Source organism: Salmo trutta, chromosome 29 (genome assembly GCF_901001165.1).
Source record: "Salmo trutta chromosome 29, fSalTru1.1, whole genome shotgun sequence".
NCBI classification, from domain to species: Eukaryota; Metazoa; Chordata; class Actinopteri; order Salmoniformes; family Salmonidae; genus Salmo; species Salmo trutta.
The window spans coordinates 23184690-23196381 of record NC_042985.1 but is presented as its reverse complement, the minus strand read 5'-3'; the positions used below and the strand labels follow the sequence as shown (position 1 = coordinate 23196381).

Below are 11692 nucleotides of genomic sequence, written 5' to 3'. Positions count from 1 at the left end.
AATAAAATAAGCATACATGACATACATTCATAGAAAATGGTCAGACAACAATCATATCAGGTCATGCAGAGAGAAGGGGTGGGATGTGAACATAGCTGGAGGTCTATGTCAGGGTGATGGATGGGGCTGGGATGGTGGAGGGATGGGGGTGTGGAGGGCGGCAGGGGGGTGGGGTGGTGGGTGTGGGGTGGGCAAGTCTTTGACCTTGGCCATGGATGGAACAGTAAGCGCTAGCTCAGGTATCTCACATGATACCCAGACATAGCGGCTCATTACGGAAGAGAGAAGAGCCCCTCTGCCTTTCCCTATCCAAAGTGCACATCTCACCACTGGCTGGGTGACAGGGGCTAGCCTAGCACTGCTGACCTAACAATAAGACAAGGGGGCCATCCTCATCACCCAGCAACCACAGCTCAGCACAATGGCTCTTTCATCCGTTAGGCTGGCAAACATCCTTTACTTGGCACCTCTACAGGTACTTACTTATGCATATAAAGCCAGCAACATTGTACTTTGTGACAGGGAATGGTGAAGGTTGTTCGCTAGATTCAAAGTGATTATTATATTATATTGTTATGAATGACAAGTTATCAGAATCTAAGTGTTATTGTGTTATTCTAATCTGATCTCATTGAGGTGCTGTGCAATTGTGAACCATCCAGAAACACGTGGGTTTGGAACACAACACATCTTATGCATAACTACAGGTGTATCAACACAGTTGTACATCACCCTGTACATGGGTGCTGTGTATTGACTGAACTGTGTAGTCCTTAAACAAACCACGTCCTTCATATTGAAGTAACTGTATGCACAGATTGTTTATCGTTTCCTCTTTTTAAATGCATTTAAACCTCTCCGCCCCGCTGTAGAAATCTAACTCCTGGCTCCACTCTGAGAGCACTAGCGTTGCTAATGGTAATCCCTGAAAGCTGGGTTATTGATGGCTTTGACTCACTCTTTCTTTAATAACGGCCATGTTGTAAACCCTTTTATCATCACACTTTACGACGCGGGAAGATGACCTCAGGGACAGGGCTCAGCTTCTCAATGCCGATTGGACAGCTTAGATAAATACAATGAACCTTTTGTCAAGATGTCGCATTAGACACCTGTATTCTCATATAACATTCAACATTCACCCTGTAGTAAAGCTCATCTTCAGTGGTTTCTCTCATTGCTGTCTTTGTGGCCATATTGTATTCAGATTTGTATGGTGCTTGTCATTGACCCAGGATGGAGCCATTTCCAATCATGTAAATTCATATCAATCATATTGGTTGATGTGTTAACAATCATGGATTTGATAGGTGTACTGTAAGGTAAGATGATGTCTTGCCCAAAACATTAGTACACCCCTGATAATTACATAGTTACACCCCTCTCAAGAGATACCAATAAGACACGGCAGACGATGTCTAGGAGAAGCTGCATGTTGGAAGCAAAAAAGTGCACATCCGCTGTGACGGAATTTCAAAATGGCCGCTGGGCACACGGCAGGAACAGATGGCGTGTTAATTTAAATGTTGGGTCTCAGATGAGAGGACATTACCCCGTGTCAACACAGAGCTGTGGTGTCTTCCCTCTCTTTACCGTGTATGTGTGAATGGAGGTTTGTGTGTGTGTCTGTGTCTGTGTGTGTTTGTGTGTACACACAGCCAGCACACCATACAGTGCCTACAGAAAGTATTCACACCCCTTGAATTTTTCCACATTTTGTTGTTACAGCCTGAATTTAAAATTGATTAAACATGTTTTTAAAGTTGTCACTGGCCTGCACAGAATACCCCATCATGTCAAAGTGGAATTCATAAAGAATGAAAAGCTGAAATGTCTTGAGACAATACGTATTGTAATGGCAAGCCTAAAAAAGTTCACAAGTAAAAATATGCTTAACAAGTCATAATAAGTTCCAATGCAGAATCGAGTGCAGATAAATGCAGGGCCATCCCATTTACACACCCAGTGTGTGTGTGTGTGTGTGTGTGTGTGTGTGTGTGTGTGTGTGTGTCCAGACGTCTGCAGCATGCAGCCCTGTCTCTTCCAGGGTGGACAGGCCTATCTGCTCCAGGGTAACCTCTTATCAGAGCCATCGGCATCGCTCGAGCGGCATGGCATGATCAATAATCAGAACTGTTAATCAATGGTATTCTAAATAAGCATTGATTGGGCCCACAAGGTTAGCCAGCTTTATCGGTTTACATTAAGCAAAGCAACACAATAGTTAAAGCCCCATGCCTGGGACAGGCCTGGTTAACCCCTGGTCATCCTTCTCTGGAGACAGGGAGGAAGAGAAGGAGGGATGGCCTCTCTTTCTTTCGGTGTTTAACTTCAGTATGGACAAACTTTTAAATTCTCTTCCTTGTTTATTGTTGTGTTTCAGAACTAACTTCAATAAAATTATATTCTTCTGTTATATATCCTGTGACCATATACAGTTGAAGTCGGAAGTTTACATACACTTAGGTTTGAGTCATTAAAACTCGTTTTTCAACCACTCCACAAATGTCTTGTTAACAAATTATAGTTTTGGCAAGTTGGTTAGGACATCTACTTTGTGCATGACACAAGTAATTTTTCCAACAATTGTTTACAGACAGATTATTTCACTTATTTCACTGTATCACAATACCAGTTGGTCAGAAGTTTACATACACTAAAGTTGACTGTGCCTTTAATTAAACCGCTTGGAAAATTCCAGAAAATGATGTCATGGCTTAGAAGCTTCTGACTTTTATCCGTTATTTTTTTATTTGTTATTTTACCAGGTAAGTTGACTGAGAACACGTTCTCATTTGCAGCAACGACCTGGGGAATAGTTACAGGGGAGAGGAGGGGGATGAATGAGCCAATTGGAAACTGGGGATTATTAGGTGACCATGATGGTATGTGGGCCAGATTGGGAATTTAGCCAGGACACCAGGGTTAACACCCCTACTCTTACAATAAGTGACATGGGATCTTTTAATGACCTCAGAGAGTCAGGACACCTGTTTAACGTCCCATCCGAAAGACAGCACCCTACACAGGGCAATGTCCCAAATCACTGCCCTGGGGCATTGGGCTATTTTATTTTAGACCAGAGGAAAGAGTGCCTCCTACTGGCCCTCCAACACCACTTCCAGCAGCATCTGGTCTCCCGTCCAGGACCAACCCTGCTTAGCTTCAGAAGCAAGCCAGTAGTGGGATGCAGGGTGGTACACTGCTGACTCTGATAGTCTAATTGACATCATTTGAGTCAATTGGAGGTGTACCTGTGGATGTATTTCAAGGCCAACCTTCAAACTCAGTGCCTCTTTGCTTGACATCATGGGAAAATCAAAAGAAATCAGCCAAGACCTCAGAAAAATAATTGTAGACCTCCACAAGTCTGGTTCATCCTTGGGAGCAATTTCCAAACACCTGAAGGTACCACGTTCATCTGTACAAACAATAGTATGCAAGTATAAACACCATGGGACCATGCAGTCATCATACCGCTCAGGAAGGAGACGTGTTCTGTCTCCTAAAGATGAACGTACTTTGGTGCGAAAAGTGCAAATTAGTCCCAGAACACCAGCAAAGGACCTTGTGAAGATACTGGAGGAAACAGGTACAAAAGTATCTATATCCACAGTGAAACGAGTCCTAAATCGACATGTCCTGAAAGGCCGCACAGCAAGGAAGAAGCCACTGCTTCAAAACCGCCATAAAAACGCCAGACTACGGTTTGCACATGGTGACAAAGATCGTACTTTTTGGAGAAATGTCCTCTGGTCTGATGAAACAAAAATAGAACTGTTTGGCCATAATGACCATCGTTATGTTTGGAGGAAAAAGGGGGAAGCTTGCAAGCCGAAGAACACCATCCCAACCGTGAAGCACGGGGGTGGCAGCATCATGTTGTGGGGGTGCTTTCCTGCAGGAGGGACTGGTGCACTTCCCAAAATAGATGACATTATGTGGAAGGAAAAGTAAGTGGATATATTGAAGCAACATCTCAAGACATCAGTCAGGAAGTTAAAACTTGGTCACAAATGGGTCTTCCAAATGGACAATGACCCCAAGCATACATCCAAAGTTGTGACAAAATGGCTTAAGGACAGCAAAGTCAAGGAATTGGAGTGGCCATCACAAAGCCCTGACCTCAATCCTATAGAAAAAGTGTGAGCTGACCTGAAAAAGCGTGTGCGAGCAAGGAGGCCTACAAACCTGACTCAGTTACACCAGCTCTGTCAGGAGGAATGGGCCAAAATTCATCCAACTTATTGTGGGAAGCTTGTGGAAGGCTACACAAAACATTTGACCCAAGTTAAACAATTTAAAGGCAATGCTACCAAATACTAATTGAGTGTATGTAAACTTCTGACCCACTGGGAATGTGATGAAAGAAATTAAAGCTGAAATAAATCATTCTCTCTACTATTATTCTGACATTTCACATTCTTAAAATAATGTGGTGCTCCTAACTGTCCTAGGACAGGGAATTTTTACTAGGATTAAATGTCAGGAATTGTGAAAAACTGAGTTTAAATGTATTTGGCTAAGGTGTATGTAAACTTCCGACTTCAACGGTTCTTGATGTATTGCAAAACCTGTTTTCCAAATTCCTCTATTTTGTCTATTGGCTGTGTTTGTCCATCGCTCTGCCTGCAGTGGCTTCTCTTTAACATTGCTGTCACGAGCTACTTCATTTAAATACAATGAAGCGCCTGTTGCATCTCATTATCGACACGGCCATGTAGACAGAGGTCACTGGTACGTGTCACCCTCACAAAACATCCGAGTCTCCCCGGAGGCGTCCGGGTGAGAGGGGGTGAGGAGGGTGAAGAGGATGAGGGGGTTATGGAAGGGTGAGTGGCGAGGAATACCTGCTGGTGTTCACCCAGGGGAGGCATGTCCACCTAATTACCCTACACTGGAACACAGGAACACTGGAACACAAGGCCAACTGTCATCCGGACGACTCAGATGATGTACAGAGGCAAATACTGTAGGTTTGGATGTCTTTACTATTACAGTCTGTGGAATATATGGGATATCTTTCCTATATGTTTTGGCTCTACTACTTATAAGAGACGATTATTGGCAAGGCATTTCATTTGAGAGGACAGTCATACATTATTTGGCAGCATCAAATTGTTTAGACATGTCTTTACTAGTGAAGCTAGTACACTTGTGAGTATCACAGAGAGCTTTCACCTGCCACACATTCACCCTGTGTGATGGGAGCGCTTCAATTTCACGGCATCTGGTGAGCCGACACGCTTCTCATCTTCTCCTATAAAATATGACAACTGTCCCGGTGGCGCGTTCACCTTGGAACACTGCCTGTGTGGGCAAGGGTGGAAAATAGATGAAATAACCCTTTTAGCCTCCCCTCGCTCGAGCAGAGCCGAGCAAAATGATTAGCGTGTCGCTAACATGGAGGCTCCAGTTATTGAGCTCTACTGTACTGTCTGTGGTTCTCTGCCAGACCTACAGCTTAGCTCGTCTCAGCCCCTGAGAGGAAGGCCTTACATGGGTACATCGGTCATATAATGATTTTCTTTTAGGTTCATCAGGACAAGCCTACAAATAACAGGTATTAGTCGTAGTTCAAATTCATAAGATGATGTTTAGTGCCTTGGGTGTGAAAAAAACACTTTACAAATTAAATTAATTATTATTATCATTATTATTATTAACAGAGATAGCAGATAAATACTATTGCAGCGGATGTGATATTTCAGAGCTCGTTTTTCTCTTGCTCTCACCATCTCTCTCTCTTTTTCTCTATCATACACACACACATGCACGCTAAACATAAAAACAGAGTCAAGTTCGCAAACATTTGGCATGGGGCAGTTTGGGAATTGCCAGTGAGCGGAGAAAACGAAATCTGCTAATTTCGCAATTTGTATGGTCTGTTATCTATTATGCATGATATCAGTTCCTACATGGCTACTAAACACACAGAAACACAAGGAGTAGCGAACTGTGGTGTTGATGCTTCATTGATCTCCCAAATGTAGGATTTATTTCCCTCTCATAGCTTCCTCTCTCCCTCTCTCCTCCAAAACCTCTCTGCCCGTAGTCTATGAATCCCATCAGTTCTGCAGCCTCCCCCTCTTTCCCATCTCCATCTCTTTCTTCCTATCTCTCTATCCTTCTCCGGCTCGTTCTCTTTGGCCCTCGTGACAGCCACTGTTCCACCTTGAACCTCCCCCCTCTCCTCCCCATCTCCCAGGCTATTAGAAGCTGCTCTCCTCCCATCTCTGAGGCTATTAGAAGCTGCTCTCCTCCCCATCTCCCAGGCTATTAGAAGCTGCTCTCCTCCCCATCTCCCAGGCTATTAGAAGCTGCTCTCTTCCCTCTCTGCCCTCCCCATGTATTACCATTAGAAGACATGCATCTTGAGAGCCCGCCGCTCTGTGCCGCGTGGTCCTCTGTGTTTTTATTAATATTTTAGCAGCCACAGGGATGAAATGGGTCTTCCTCACAGATCATCCGTTATGGGGGGAAGATGCATGAAGAAGAGTAGAATGGAAGGATGATTGAAGAGGAGTGCTAGGGTCTATATTGTTTTTTACAACACAATATAGTTGTGTTGTAAAAAAATAAGGGCCTCCCGAGTGGCGCAGCGTTCTAAGGCACTGCATCGCAGTGCTAGAGGCATCACACAGATCCAGGTTCGAGACCGGGCTGTGTCACAGCCGTCCGCGACCGGAAGATCCATGAGGCGGCACACAATTGGCCCAATCGTCCGGGTTGGGGGGGGTTTGGCCGGCCGGGATGTCCTTGTCCCATTGCACTCTAGCGACTCCTGTGGTGGTGCCGGGCGTATGCACGCTGACACGGTCGCCAGTTGGACGGTGTTTCTTCCGACATATTGTTGCATCTGGCTTCTGGGTTAAGCAAGCAGTGTGTCAAGAAGCAGTGCGACTTGGCAGGGTCGTGTTTCGGAGGACGCATGGCTCTTGACCTTCACCTCTCCCGAGTCCGTACGGGAGTTGCAGCGATGGGACAAGACTGTAACTACCAATTGGATATTACTAAAAACTGTGGAGAAAAATGGTTAAAAAGTAATAATAATAAAAATTTAGAAATTAAAGATATATACAGTTGAAGTCGGAAGTTTACATACACTTAGGTTGGAGTCATTAAAACTCGTTTTTCAACCACTCCACAAATTTCTTGTTAGCAAACTATAATTTTGGCAAGTCGGATAGGACATCTACTTTGTGCATGACACATGTAATTTTTCCAACAATTGTTTATAGACATATTATCAGCGTGGCTTCCGATTGGTCAGACCAGCGTTGAATGGTTCTTGTCTCTTGTACATCCTGTTTGAGTTTTTGCCTATAAGACGAAAGGAACAAGATGGCGTTGTGGTCGGATTTGCCAAAGAGTGGGCGGGGGAGGGCTTTGTATGCATTGTGTAAGTTGGAGTAGCAGTGGTCGAGGGTGTTGCGCATGCGCATAGCGCAATCAATATGCTGGAAGAATTTGAGTAGACTTGTTCTCAGATTTGCTTTATTAAAATCCCCAGCTACAATAAATGCAGCCTCAGGATGTATGGTTTCCATCCCTATTAGTAAGCATTTCTCCTTTGCCAAGATAATCCATCCACCTGTCAGGTGTGGCATATCAAGAAGCTGATTAAACAGCATGATCATTACACAGTTGCATGGGGAGAATAAAAGTCCACTCTAAAATGTGCAGTTCTGTCACACAACATAATGCCACAGATGTCTCAGGTTTTGAGGGTGTGTGCAATTGGTATTCTGACTGCAGGAATGTCCACCAAAGCTGTTGCCAGATAATTAAATGTTAATTTTGCTATAATAAGCAGCCTCCAACCGGCCTCACAACCACAGACCACATGTAACCATGCAAGCCATGCAAGCCATATCCGGCCTCTTCACCTGCGGGATGGTCTGAGATGAGTCACCCGGACAGCTGATGAAACTGTGGGTTTGCACAACCAAATAATTTCCGCACAAACTGTCAGTATCTGTCACAGGGAAGCTCATCTGCATGCTTGTTGTCCTCACCAGGGTCTTGACCTGACTGCAGTTCGGCGTCGTAACCGATTTCACTGGACAAATGCTCACCTTCGATGGCCACTGGCACCGTGGAGAATTGTGCTCTTCACAAATTAATTCTGGTTTCAACTGTATCAGGCAGATGGTGTCATGTGGACGAATGGTTTGCTGATGTCAACATTGTGAACAGAGTGCCCAATGGTTTCGGTGGGGTTATGGTATGGGCAGGCAATAGCTATGGACAATGAACACAACTGCATTTTATCTATGGCAATTTGAATGCACAGAGATACCGCAACAAAATCCTGAGGCCCGTTGTCGTGGCATTCGTCTGCCGCGATCATCTCATGTTTCAGCATGATAATGCACAGCCCAATGTTGCAAGGATCTGTACACAATTCCCGGAAGCTGAAAAGGACCAAGTTATTCTATGGCCTGTCACCTATTGAGCATGCTTGGGATGCTCGACGTGTACGCCAGCATGTTCCAGTTCCCACCAATATCCAGCAACTTCGCACAGCCATTAAAGAGGAGTGGGACAACATTCCACAGGCCACAATACACAACCTGATCAACTCTATGCTAAGGAGATGTGTCACGCTGCATGAGGCAAATGGTGGTCACACCAGATACTGACTGGTTTTCTGATCCACGCCCCTACCTTTTTTTAAAGGTATCTGTGACCAACATGTATTCCCAGTCATGTGAAATCCGTAGATTAGGGCCTAATTAATTTATTTCAATTGACTGATTTCCTTATATGAACTGTAACTCAGTAACACTGTTCAGTGTATAACCTCACATACACCAGATAGGTGCAGTGAAATGTTGTTACATGGTTAGCCATAGTAATGCGGTGCCCATGAGCAAATTAGGGTTAAGGTCTTAGCTCAAGAGCACATCGACAGGTTTTTCACATTGTCGGCTCGGGGAATTCGAACCAGCGACCAATAATTTATTTTACTGCCCCAATGCTCTAACCGCCCTAGAGGAGGGCTGGGGTCTTTACTGTTTGTATAGTTGTGTGTTCAGAAGTTCTAGATGGGGGATAGGTTTGAGATCAAGCACATTACTATAGCTTTGGAACTGGGCACATCTTTGAATTATGATTTTTTTAAATGGTTAACACACAGGTAAAGATGTTGATCACATATTATTTGAATTATAAACCATGTAAATGACAACATTAATGGCCCAGTGCAGTCAACATTTAGTTTTTCTTGTGTTACATACAGCTAATGAAACTAACACTGTAAAAGTGTGAAAACATTTGATCAGTGTTATTTTCCTGATAGTTCGTGGGTGAAAATACAATCTACACAGGACCTTCTAATCAGCAGGTTTGTATGGGTGGGAGTTTCGGCTTTACATGATGACATCACCATGCAGTAATTTAGTTAATAGACCAATAAGAAAGAGAGCTCCAAACCTCTCTGACAATAACAGGTCGTTGTCAGTTTTCCCCTCCCCACAGAAAACTTCCAGACAGTCCTAGCAAAAAAGAAGGTTTTGCAATTTTTTATGGAAATTTATTACAGTAAGGTCATTAATTGTTACTCAGATATGATTGGATGTTGATATAAAAACCACTGCATTGGGCCTTAAAAGTACATCATATTTTTAGTTGTGGGTTCAGGTGAAACATGTTTTCTGACATGCAGTATGTGACTTGGAAAAATATGACACAATGATTAAAGATTGATTAACATATGGTAAAGGTTACTGGCAAACAAATCATTCACACTACACTACTGACCTCTTTAAGCTGATGTAAAGGTCTAATCACATTTCTTGAATTGCATTGTTGGTTAAGGGCTTGTAAGTAAACATTCCACGGTAAGGTCTACACCTGTTGTATTCAGCGCATGTGATCTCACAGCAATTTCTCACCCTACACTCCGGCTATTTCCATATTCTTCTTGATTAAATCGGCAATTGTCTCTTCCTTTTCCTCAAGTTCCTTCAACTTCTGCTTGTCTCCCTCCTCGTTGGCACGCTGAATCTGGTTCTTGAGACTCGGCTCCAATTGAGGCGTCAAGGCGTTCTTCCTCATATTTTGGAAACATTCTGTGAGTTGAGCTCTCAGATTGTTATGGTCGTCAGCATATCTCTTGTGTCCTCTGACATGTTTTTTGGACTGCACCTCTGTGGGCACATGATGCATTTCTCTCTTAACATGACTTGGCAGAAGTAGGGTTGACAAGCTTCGTACCCGGTTGGCAGTTCATCTCACACACTGTGCAGCAGATTGCTACCACCTCTGAGATCCTTCCCTGTTTGAAACAATCCTCCAGCTTCAAGTTTTCCACCAATATCTCTATCGTCTGCTTTGTGCGTTGGTGTTGCATTCTATTTAGCTTATCAAAGAACCCTCTCATGCCTTTCATGCCGTTTTCCCATGTTGTCTCATATATTTTGTCATAGACAGGGTTTCTGGTCTGAAAGAGGTGAGTGTTGAATGTGAAGTGAACCGGAACCTTGTTGCCTAGGAGTTTGTAGTCCATGATGATGTCGAGAACATCCGGTCTGGTCTCGTCAGAGTGAGTGATAAGGGTGATGATGTTGTCTTTCATGTCCTTGCCCAAGAGGGACAGGAACACGTCAAAGATGTTTCTCTGATGTTCTGTCAGACGATTCTGCATTGCCTTCACCACGTGGCAGACAGCGTCGATGTGGTCCACTCTCTCCTCTTCCTGCAGCATTCTTAGTTTCTTTATCAAAGGTCTGAGTCCATCTCTGTCCTCTATCCCAGGTGTATCAATGATGGTGAGAGAGAAAGGCAACTCGGCGTCCTCCCAGCCGAAGATCTCATAGGCTGTCACAGAATTGGTTCTAGGATTGTGAACCCAGCACGTCTCTCTGTCTTTGAAACGCTCTGTGATTTGGAACCTGGCGGTATCCTCCCACTTAACTCTGATGGCGAAGTTGACCATAGCGTTGACTAGTGTGGTCTTCCCTGCCCCAACCTCTCTTAGGATCAGCAGGGTCTTGTTCCTCTGGCAGGGGTCGTGTTTTCCTATGGTCCATTTCCTGACTCCGTCACTCCCATCCATGTCCTTCCACTTGGTCTAAGACAGTTACCTTGCAGGTGGCGCTGGGTTGATCACTATGCTGTGTTAGCAAGTTATGTTATTCTTCAATAACACAAACTCCAAAGCATATCAGGGGGAGAAAAATGGGTTAATTCATTGAGGACAAATCAAGATGTTATGCTGGGAGGTAGATGTTCAGATGTTCAGTCTCCCCTGTCCTCAGTTTTTCACCACCAAACAAAGGAACAGGATGCCATTTATAACCCCCCACCCTAGCCTGGGGTTGACCAATCAGAAGTCCTTGCAGTACAACTTGGCCAATAACAAGTATCCTGCCCCCGACTCGATGTACAGACCAATGAAAATATGGCACACGTAGTACACGTCTCTCTGAATTCAGGAGTGACATTCCACAGATTCTTATAAGATGTTGAACTGAAACCCAACTCCTATTTACAATTCGCTATTGACTATTAGTACTCTAGCGCTCTCGTCCTCTCATCCTCTGCGTTGTGTATTTATCTTCAAAATATTCTTATAACTGTGTCTACTGATCGTCTCTTTCAATCTTGGAGGATGGTCACCGTTCAGTGTGAAGTCCTGCAAGGTAGTCATAATCCCTTACATTATTATGATTATAATTATGATTAT

The 11692-nt window shown here is 44.0% G+C and overlaps 1 protein-coding gene across 1 annotated transcript; it reads right to left on the bottom strand.

Annotated features, from left to right (window-relative positions):
• Positions 1-9316: 9316 nt before the first annotated feature.
• On the bottom strand, positions 9317-11370 carry LOC115167735 (uncharacterized). The gene has a single exon (XM_029722377.1). The coding sequence runs from the start codon at positions 11060-11062 to the stop codon at positions 10181-10183; it is 882 nt and encodes a 293-aa protein (XP_029578237.1). The 5' UTR covers positions 11063-11370; the 3' UTR covers positions 9317-10180.
• Positions 11371-11692: the final 322 nt, after the last annotated feature.